At 37.8% G+C, this 11,243-nt stretch overlaps 1 protein-coding gene across 1 annotated transcript; it reads right to left on the bottom strand.

The window, feature by feature from the left end:
* Positions 1-544: 544 nt before the first annotated feature.
* Positions 545-1,391, bottom strand: LOC143569898 (receptor-like protein kinase HERK 1). The gene is made up of 2 exons (XM_077055695.1): positions 1,196-1,391; positions 545-1,146 (listed from the first exon to the last, which is right to left on the bottom strand). Exons 1-2 carry the CDS (start codon positions 1,389-1,391, stop codon positions 545-547), a joined length of 798 nt encoding a protein of 265 aa, XP_076911810.1.
* Between the last annotated feature and the right edge of the window lie 9,852 nt (positions 1,392-11,243).

The following is an 11,243-nucleotide window of genomic DNA, read 5'->3' as shown; positions in this document are numbered from 1 at the left end:
ATTGACGACTGTTGTTCTTGGTCCACGAATTGAACCCACGATCGGTACGCAAACAAATTCCGACCCGGTACGAAACGTACCAATACGAAATCCGTGGGTAACTGAGCGATTTATGTGACTATGTGAGTAACTAGCTGGTTACACCCGACAATAGTTTCACGTGTTTACTGTCGGGTTGTGTGTGAATAAATATAAGATTCATTAGGCTCGGGAGCTGATTTGAGTTCATTTATTAAACAAAATTAATTTTAAGCTCGAGCTTGTTTAAGCTCGGCTTAATTCAAGCTTTTGTGAGTCAATCTCAGAGGGCTCGCTAGCGGCTTGACCCCTTTACACCTTTATTTTTACACTGAATTGAGTTGTTTTTTTTAGTTTTATCGAATTGTATAATGTTTTCAGCTTCAGCTAAGGAATCACTACATTGACAATTTGACATCATTCAACAATTGGTCATTTAACAATGGTTCATGTACCATTTACTTATAAAATGGATTGCTTACTTTATAACGGAGTGCGGTCTTAAGTTCCCCAAAAACTTCACTCATTAGGGGGCGTCTTCATGGTCTCTATTTAGGCACTTGTATGCAATTGTTGCAAACACATGCAAAGAGTCCGCTTTTATTTCCTCCTTTAGATTACCATAAACAATTTCCTTTATCGAGTTATGTTCATAGGACTTTCGTGCCAACTTTATTAAATATGGATGAGTATCATCTTCGTTGCCTACGCAAAACCTCCCACAAAACACTTCAAACAACACAACACCAAAAGAGTAAACGTCTGACTCTTTTGTTAGGAATCTGGTCTCCACATAAAGCGGATCACAATACCCAAGCGTTCCTACAGCTTTGGAGACAAGAAATGTGTATTTTTGATTAGCCGGTCCAAGCTTGAAGAGACCAAAATCTGAGATCTTGGCATTCCAGTCTTCATCCAATAGAATATTGGAACTCTTGATGTCACGATGCAATACTCTTTGTTGGCTCCCAACTGCTTGGTGAAGATATGCCAATCCTTGAGCCGCCCCGATGCATATTTTGAGGCGTTCAATCCATCTTAATTTATCATTGTTTAGATGTTTGTCGAGGCTTTCATTAGCTGCATACGGGTACATGAGGATCTTCTCGCCAGAATCATCACAAAACCCTAAGAGAGAGACTATATTCTCATGTTTGTATAGTGAAAGCGTCATCACCTCCTTCCAAAACTCGATATCTCCTTGTTCGAATTGAACGCTTCAAAGCGACCATCGAGTGGTTGCCAATCTTTCCCTTGTACACACTTCCGAACCCTCCTCTCCCAATGCAACTTTCATCGGCAAAGTTGTTGGTTGCTATTTTTATAACATCTAACCATATTTTGAGGTCTTTAAACTGTTTGATGTGAGCCATGCCTACGGACCTGAGAGTTCAATGTTTGTTATGTATGTCTTGTTTTTGCTGGGTTTAATGTGGAGGCTCGATTGTTTTGGGTCCGGTTTAAGAGAACTATGGAGCAGAAAATTAGAGATCAAATGGGTTGGCCCGCTTTGTTTTAATTAAATCCCATATTAGTTTTCTTGGTGAACAAGTTGTAAACCCTAATCATGTATCTATATATTTAGACTTGTACTTGTAATTCCCCATCACGAGTGAGGTAGTAGCAATAATAAAATAGCCTGGTTGCAGCCTGTGGACGTAGGTCAGTTTAGACCGAACCACGTTAAATCTCGCGTGTTCATTTTCGTTTCTATTTTCTCTTGCAGATTATTTGTGTTTGTGTATGTGTTGAAATACCCGAATCCCTAACAGTGGTATCAAGAGCCAAGGTTACGGTTACACACCAGAGCACACGATAGCGAGAGAAAAGTTGGGGTCAAACTTAGGTCCCGTTTTTTTGGCAGCCGGCCATCAACAGTTGTTCGATCGTAGTATTCCAAGTTTACGTCTTTTCTGTTCGTAAGCCACCATCACAACAAATCATTATTTGTGTTACTTTATTGCTTTTTTGTGGATAAAAGCCAACTTTCATATTGCGATTAATGCTTTCAATTATGAACAAAAGTCAAAACATATACTCATTAATTATTCATTATAAGATAAGAAGTCAGATTACTAGTTATTTATCGACCGGCCATAAGTCAAGGCAGCAGGGTAGTCGCTAGCTGTTTTCTTTTTCAGAAAGAAACCGAGGAACAGGTTTGCGTTTCTTTTTCGTTCCAGTTTCTGTTTGTTGACTAAGGGTTTGGATTGGTTGAAGAAATATTGATTGGTTCAGTTTTGGCTTCAGGTTTTAGTTTCGGTTTTGGCTTCGGATTTGATTATCGGGTTTTGGCATTTTTCGGGCAGTTTAGCCGGGTGGTTGTGTTGTGGTTTTCGGGGGTTATTTTTTTATTCAAGTTTCGCTTAGTCATTGTCATGGCAGAAGACGGAAAGGTTATGATACATAAGTTTGATAGGTAGAAGTTTGGTTGGGGGAAGATGCAGGTTGAAGCGTTACTTTGTCAGAAAGACTTGGATGTAATGCTAGAAGATGAAAAACCAGAAAAGATGTCAGAAGCAGATTGGAAGAAGTTAGATAAGAAGGCTAGGGCTTGTATTACATTGTCGTTGTCGGAAGATGTGGCGTTTAACATCATGAAAGAAGCCATAGCGCGTGGTATGATGGATGCACTGTCCAACATGTATGAGAAGCCTTCGGCAACGAATAAGGTCTATCTTATCCGAGAGCTAGTGACAACAAGAATGAAAGAGGGTGGGTCTATTGCAACGCATATTAATAATCTTAATTCGATCCTGTCCCGCTTAGTGTCGGTAGACATTAAGTTTGATGATGAAGTTCAAGGTCTTTTGTTGTTATCATCTTTGCCCGACAGTTGGTCGCAAACAGTGACTGCGGTTTGTAGTTCGTCTACAAAAATTACTTTTGATGGGATTCGGGATTTGATTCTTGGAGAAGATTCGAGACGCAGAAGTTCAGGTGAATCACCAAGTAATATATTAGTCACAGAAGGTAGAGGTAGGGGAAAACAACGAGGCAGTGGGAGCAGGAAGAGGAGTCAGTCTAGGACTCGTAAAGATATTGAATGTTGGGGTTGTAAAGAGAAGGGACACTTCAGGAATCAGTTTTCGAATGATAAGAATGAAAAGAAAGAAGTCAACACTACAGAAGAATGCTCAGACGATGAGTTTTTAGTTCTTAGTGTTGAGGATAATGTTGATTCCTGGGTCATGGATTCTGGTGCTTCATTTCATGCAACCCACAGCAGTGAAGCATTGCAGAATTTGAAGGAAGGTGATTTTGGTAAGGTTAAACTGGCGAACAATGATGTTCTTGATGTTACGGGCATGGGTGACATGAATTTAGTTACTTCAGCCGGTTCATGGACCTTGAAGAATGTCAGAGTGATTCCAAGCTTAAAGAAAAAGTTGATTTCTGTTGGGCAGTTGGATGAACAGGGACATGAGGTTAAATTTGGGAACAGGCAGTGGAAAGTTGTTAAGGGAAATCTTGTCATAGCTCGAGGAAGAAAGAGAGGTTCGTTGTATATGGTCAGTTTATCGTCCGAGGGAGTGACCGACCCAGTTCAGAAGAAGACCAAAGTCCGGTTCACAGAGTCTAGTGGGCAGAAGAAGGTCGGTTTTGCAGGAAATAAATCCAGAGCCACATGTCAGATTCAGGTTGAACGTGCTAGAAGAGGTTCTGAAAAACCAGTCAGAAGTTTTCGCGGCAGTGGGAGCACTAGCAGTCAGTCAGTCAAAGCTTTAGCCAAAGTTACCAGACAATGGGTTAAGAGAACCAGTATTTCAGCGGTTAAAGTCTCTCCAGAAGATTACCTGCTTAATATGGAGAGTGTTGTTTGTTCTCAAGGTATTCCAGGGTTCGGCAGTTCGTGTAAGTGGGAGCTGGTAGGGACAGAGAATGAGTCAGTGGCAGTTGAAGCCGTGATTGATGTGTTGAAGCCTGGGGGAGCTTCAACGGGTGTTCAGGAAGGCAGATGCAACCAGGAGGACGTGGAAGATTACAAGAGGTACAAGCAATCATCGGTAGGCAGTTTGAAGTTTATCAAGCCTCCAAGTGGGAGATTGTTGGGTTTAATGTGGAGGCTCGATTGTTTTGGGTCCGGTTTAAGAGAACTATGGAGCAGAAAATTAGAGATCAAATGGATTGGCCCACTTTGTTTTAATTAAAGCCCATATTAGTTTTCTTGGTGAACAAGTTGTAAACCCTAATCATGTATCTATATATTTAGACTTGTACTTTTAATTTCCCATCACGAGTGAGGCAGTAGCAGTAATAAAATATCCTGGTTGCAGCCTGTGGACGTAGGTCAGTTTAGACCGAACTACGTTAAATCTCGCGTGTTCATCTTCGTTTCTATTTTCTCTTGCAGATTATTTGTGTTTCTGTGTGTGTTGAAATACCCGAATCCCTAACAGTTTTATGCAATAAAAATAAATATGAGTACATCATACTTACTTAGCGTGATCCTCAACTTGATCGTTTATGACATATTCCTGAAGGAAGCAATTAATGTTAGCAAGAACTTTCATAGGGTATCTGTAACATCCTATTTTGAAACGTCTTTTTATATTATTATTTTAATAATATATTCAAAAGCGGTCCCATTTTTTTTAAACAACGGAAGCGTTATAATGAAATAATGTGACAAAACATTTATATTCAAAATTCACATTATATATAAATCCGATACGTTGATTAAGTTACACCATCAAACATATTTAATTAACCCATAATTTATACATCCAAACATGGGTTATAAACATAGTGTTCGATCTTTCAACATACCGAGGCTCGGCCAAACTTTTCTATTTTTGCACCGCTGATTTACCTGAAAAACATTATTTACGATAACATTAGCAAAGCTAAGTGAGTTCATTTATCGAGATACAATAATGTTTTTCTCATCACAATTATAACCAATAGTCCACCATCATATTCTCATCATGGCAATTTAATATTTAAACCGTGAATTTACTCTTATAACATAATTGTGATTTATTCCCCACTACGTTACACTCGTAACAATAATTATCACACTATGGTGATTTTACTCCCACCACATTCCACCTGTGGCAATCATTTATCACACTATCGTGATTTAACCCCCACCACGTTACACCCGTGGCAATAATTATCACACTATGGTGATTTAACTCCCACCACGTTACACCCGTGGCAATAATTATACTCTCCAATATATTATAATAAGATCACTTATCATTACTCATTCAAATAAATCATGTTTACACAAGTTCTATCATCCAAATAAACTTATGACCAAATTATATAAAATATATGGAGAGTCGTATGAACTCACCTGGACATCTAGAGAACCTCTCAGGTGAACCCCTTGTCAACTTCTTGTTATCTCCTATAACCAATATTATATATTAAATTTAATAACCAATACCTTACGATGAACTTAACTGCACTTATAATTCGTTAATATCCGACTAAAGCTAGTATTAATATTAATAATAAAAATATGAACATATATAGATAAATAATTCACCTGCTATCGATGAACTTATTACAAAACTTGAGCTTGCCACTCTATGATGTTTCTCATAACTACCCAGCTAGCATACACAACCGATTTGAATCATATATAACCTCCTAATACCACCATAATTTAATCAACCATAGCAACCGTTATCTATGTCAACACCACTGAGAAAATACTAGCTCCACTCAAAGTCTTTGTTTAATATTATTTCTCTTCTTTTTCTCTGAATGAGTTACCTTCAAATTTCTTTTTCTTTTCTTATTTTGTAGTGAGACAAAGCTCATGTGTGTATATATATAGTTAGAATTATTCCCTTATATATAGATGTCAGAATATGTGTTCAGTGGTAACTAAAATCATACACGTATGGGAACTAAATTTGATCCATATCCTAAATTTGATTTTTTTATCCATATATTCTCTTTTAGCTTACACGTACATGTTCTAATCTATATGAATAAATAGTAGCTAAAATATGTGTATACGGAAATTTTAGAATAATATAGATTCATGATTTATTTCAAATGTCTTCATACATAATATATGTATTATAATCAAAAGTCGATTCGCTTAAATGATGTTTGAATGTATCCCACTTAAATGATCGCCTATCTTATTAATTTACTTGTTTAACAACACGCTAAATATAAAGTAATACTTTATTTATCTATGCAAAGCGGGATGTTACAACTATCCCCCACTTTTTTATGGTTTCGTCCCCGAAACCACATTATATAGAAAATAAATGAGGATAGTATGTCCTCATTTAATTTTCTAATTCCAATGTGAAATCAGATCGTTTTCTATGTTTCCACTGGACTTTGACTTGATTGACAACTTTGTTGCGGAGTTGTTTTACTTTTCCATCAACTATAACAACCGGCTCCTCAACATAGTTCAACTTATCATCGACCTCTATGTCATTCAATGGTACATATGCAGTCTCATTGGCCAAACATTTTCTTAAATGTGACACATGGAATGTATTGTGTATCCCACTTAACTCATCTGGTAATTCTAAACGGTATGCCACACTCCCAACTCGAGCTAAGATCTTAAAAGGACCAATAAACCGTGGGCTTAATTTCCCTCGTTTACGAAAACGTATTACACCTTTCCACGGGGAGACTTTTAACATCATATGATCCCCCACTTGGAATTCAATCGGCCGTCTTCGTTTATCAGCATAAGACTTTTGTCTATCCTGGGCAGCTTTAAGATGAGTTCGAATCAAGTCTATCTTTTCAGTCGTAACTGCCACAATTTCTTTACTCCCAAGCTCTCGTTGACCAACCTCTCCCCAACATATTGGAGTTCGACATTTTCTAACATATAACATTTCATAAGGAGGCATTCCTATGCTCGAATGATAACTATTATTATAGGAAAATTCTACCAGTGGTATATATTTTTCCCAATTTCCCCCAAAGTCTATAATACATGCCCTTAACATATCTTCAAGGGTTTGTATTGTTCGTTCACTTTGACCATCCGTTTGTGGGTGATATACTGTACTGATTAATAAACAAGTAACTAATTCCTCCTGAAATTTTCTCCAGAATCGGGAAGTAAATCGTGTCTCTCTATCGGACACAATCGACACTGGCACCTCATGTCTTGACACCACTTCCTTCATATACACCTCGGCCATACGTTCTGAAGAATATGATTCCGGTCAATCGGTCTACAATCACCCAAATTGCATCAAAACCCTTTGACGTCTTTGGCAATTTAGTTACTAGATCCATTGCAATATGTTCCCACTTCCACTTAGGAATTTCTAATGGTTGGACCTTTCCATAGGGTTTTTGATGTTCCGCCTTCACTTGTAAACACGTCAAACATTTTTCGACGTATTTTACAATATCACGTTTCATACCGGGCCACTAATAGTCGACACGTAAATCATGATACATCTTGGTTGCACCGGGATGAATAGAATATTTTGATTTATGAGCTTCGTCAAGAAGTAATATCTTCACATCACATGTGTTTGGAATCCATACTCGACCATACCGAGTCTTCACACCATTTTCATTTTCATTCAGATCTTTTACATGTCCCACTATTCTTTCTTGTTTAAGATTTTCTTTCTTCAAGGCTTCTGTTTGAGCTTCCTTGCTCTTTGCAAATAAGTTCGAAGTTACCGCCATAATCAAATATTTAGTCGAGTAGATTGATGCCCCACGTTTCGACTAAGAGCATCTTCAACAACGTTTGCTTTTCCTGGTTGATAAATGATTTCACAATCATAATCTTTAACCAATTCCAACCATCTCCTTTGCCTCATGTTTAAATCTTTCTGAACAAAGAAATATTTGAGACTTTTGTGGTCGGTATAGATAGTACATTTCACCCCGTATAAATAATGTCTCCATATTTTCAAAGCGAATACCACTGCCGCTAATTCTAGGTCATGAGTTGGATAACTTAATTCATTGGGTTTTAATTGTCTAGAGGCATATGCAATAACTTTACCTCTCTGCATAAGTACACACCCCAAACCCAAATATGAAGCATCACAACAAACCACTAGATCTTCTGTTCCTTCTGGTAACACCAATACTGGTGCTTGTGTCAGTTTCTTCTTTAAGATTTGAAATGCTTCATCATGTTCACTTCCCCAATTAAATTTAATATCTTTTCGAGTTAGCTTCGTCAACGGTGAAGCTATTTTGGAGAAATCCTTAATAAAACGCCGATAGTATCCAGCTAAACCCAGAAAACTACGAACTTCTGTTGGAGTCTTTGGTGGAGACCACTTCATTACCGCTTCCACTTTAGCTGGATCAACTAAAATGCCATTTGAATTTATTACATGGCCCAGGAATTGCACCTCTCGAAGCCAAAAAGCACATTTGGAGAATTTAGCATAAAGTTTCTCCTTTCTAAGAACTTCAAGAACCTCGCGAAGATGACGAGCATGATCTACTTCGTTTCGTGAATATATCAAAATATCGTCAATGAAAACGATAACAGATCGATCTAACATGGGTCGACATACCCGATTCATAAGATCCATAAATGCAGCTGGTGCATTGGTAAGGCCAAATGGCATCACTACAAATTCATAATGACCATACCTTGTACGAAAGGCGGTCTTATGAATATCGTCATCCCTTACCTTTAACTGATGATAACCGGACCTCAAATCGATTTTAGAAAACCAACTAGCCCCTTGGAGCTGGTCAAATAAATCATCAATCCTAGGTAATGGATACCTATTTTTGATGGTAACTTTATTCAATTCACGATAATCAATACACATACACATACTCCCATCTTTCTTCTTAACAAATAAAATTGGTGCACCCCATGGCGATATGCTAGGGCGAATAAAGCCCTTGTCAAGAAGATCCTGCAACTGAGACATAAGCTCTTGCATTTCAGTGGGGGCTAAGCGATAAGGCGCATTTGCAATTGGTTTGGCATCCGCAACAAGATCAATCCGAAATTCAACTTCTCTTTCGGGCGGTATACTCGGAAGATCGTCTGGAAATACATCGAGAAATTCATTTACTACGGGAACATTTTCAATCTTTTTCTCTACTTGACTCGTATCAACAACATAGGCTAGGAACGCCTTACACCCATGATTTAAATATTTCTTTGCTTTCATTATCGAGCAAATAGAGAGGTTCCCCTTCTTTTCACCATAAATTGAGATTCGCCTACCACTAGGGGCAGAAAGATGGATAATCTTTTGACGGCATATGATTTCAGCATGATGGCGAGATAACCAATTCATGCCTATTACAACATTGAATTCTCCAAGAATCATAGGAATAAGGTCAATAGAATAAACTTCTCCTTCAACCTCAAGACGACAATTTGGATGCACATCTAACACTAAAAAGCTTTTGCTATCAGCTATTTCTATCTCCAAAGGATTTATTAGTTTAGTAGTTGGGTGAGTAAAATCTTTGCTAAACTTCATAGATATAAACGAATAGCTAGCTCCGAAATCAAATAACACATGTGCGGGCATAGAGTTGATAAAGAAAATCTCTGTCACCACATCAGGTGTGACTTTAGCTTCCTCTGCCGTAATCTGAAAGGCTCTTCCACGTACTCCAGATGTTTCATCCTTCTTGTCGCCACCCGTTGCCCGTGTCTGCCTTATATCTACTCCATTCCCTTCACCCCTACGTAATTTTGGACATTCACTTTTGATGTGTCCGGGCATATTACAATAATAACACACATTTATCGGGCTTGAACATTGTGGACTGGTATGACCTACCCTTCCACATCTATAGCAGATGTTCTGCTTCAGACGACATTCACCTGGGTGATTCTTCCCACAAGTGTTGCAATGATGAGTTCCCATGTGTGACTCCGTTTTCTTTGAAAAATTTGTCTTTAATTTTTTTGAAGGAGTACTAAAAGTCACTATCTTTCTCTTTTCACCACTAGCTTTTTGTCGATTTAATTCGGTTTCTCTTTTTTGTGCCCAGTTTATAATTTCTTCTAAAGTTTCACACTTCGACGGATTTATGAATTCACGAATATCCGTTTTCAACATTCGATGATATCGATTAATCCTCATCTTTTCATTTGCTATAAAAGGACAGAATTGGAGTTTATCGAAATAATCTCCGGTAATTTCTTCCACAGTTTGATGAGTTTGAGTCATGTGGAGAAACTCATCAGCAATCCTTTCAACTGATGCTTGTGGAAAGAAATGTTTTAGGAAGATCACTTTAAACTCTTCCCATGTCATTTTCATAATTCCTGCATGACCTCTTTCTTTCTTTAATACTTCCCACCAGTCCCTGCTCGGCCTCGTAGTGAGTTTGACGCATAGATTACTTTATCTATCGGAGCACAATGACTTGTGTCAAACGCACCTTCCATTTCCGTTATCCATCTTTGGCTTACAATTGGATTAGCTGCTCCTAGAAATGGATTAAGATTGCATGCCGAAAAATCCTTGTACGGACATCTGACTTTTTCCAACCCTTCACCTGCGGATTGATCTTTAGGATCATCCTCATTTGATTTCTTTTCTGCTTCTAACTCTTCTTTAACGATGGATCGAATATTAGAGCTTACTTCAGCAATGATAAAAGGAAGAGTATTTTGCATTGCTTTTGCTATCTCTTCAGAAATATATTTCCGGAATTCATCATTTTGAACACGTGGTATTGTTACATGCGAAGGGGGAGAATTATTTCTTATCGGTCTCTCAGTACTACTTGCACTAGTATGCGAATGTTGAGGGTGACTTCCATCACCATCGTTTACTCCTTTCTCATGACGTGAACTTGTCATTTCTTATTACTGAAATGACAACGAAGATTTAGGATAATATTTATATCCTATCAGCCCCACTAAAAGCATACATAAAACTTTCTTATCACCTATATATTTTATGCACCTTACCTACTCTTTGTTCATTTTGGCAGCCATATGACCACTCTAAGATCACATTAGTACCATGTATTTACAATCATCACTAGCTAGGCGTGATTGTCCATACACTATACGAATATAATTTTATCGTTATCATATTATGCCATAAATCACAAATTTCGGTTCAAATAATCATTTTAGCACATGATCATGCTAATTAACAGCTTAACGTACAAATAACAACCACTCATGTAGGTACACAACTTAACATGCATCTTTTTACATGCATGTAGTTTAGGGAATTTTTTATTAAACTTTAATTCCAATCCCCACCCGAGTCTGAGATCGAACATTGCTTAATCAACATATCAAGAGCACA

The sequence above is a fragment of the Bidens hawaiensis genome, unplaced genomic scaffold (genome assembly GCF_021521415.1).
Source record: "Bidens hawaiensis isolate Kalapana, Puna unplaced genomic scaffold, B.hawaiensis_p1.1 tig00024733_1, whole genome shotgun sequence".
Taxonomy (NCBI): domain Eukaryota; kingdom Viridiplantae; phylum Streptophyta; class Magnoliopsida; order Asterales; family Asteraceae; genus Bidens; species Bidens hawaiensis.
This window is presented reverse-complemented; position numbering and strand designations above follow the sequence as displayed.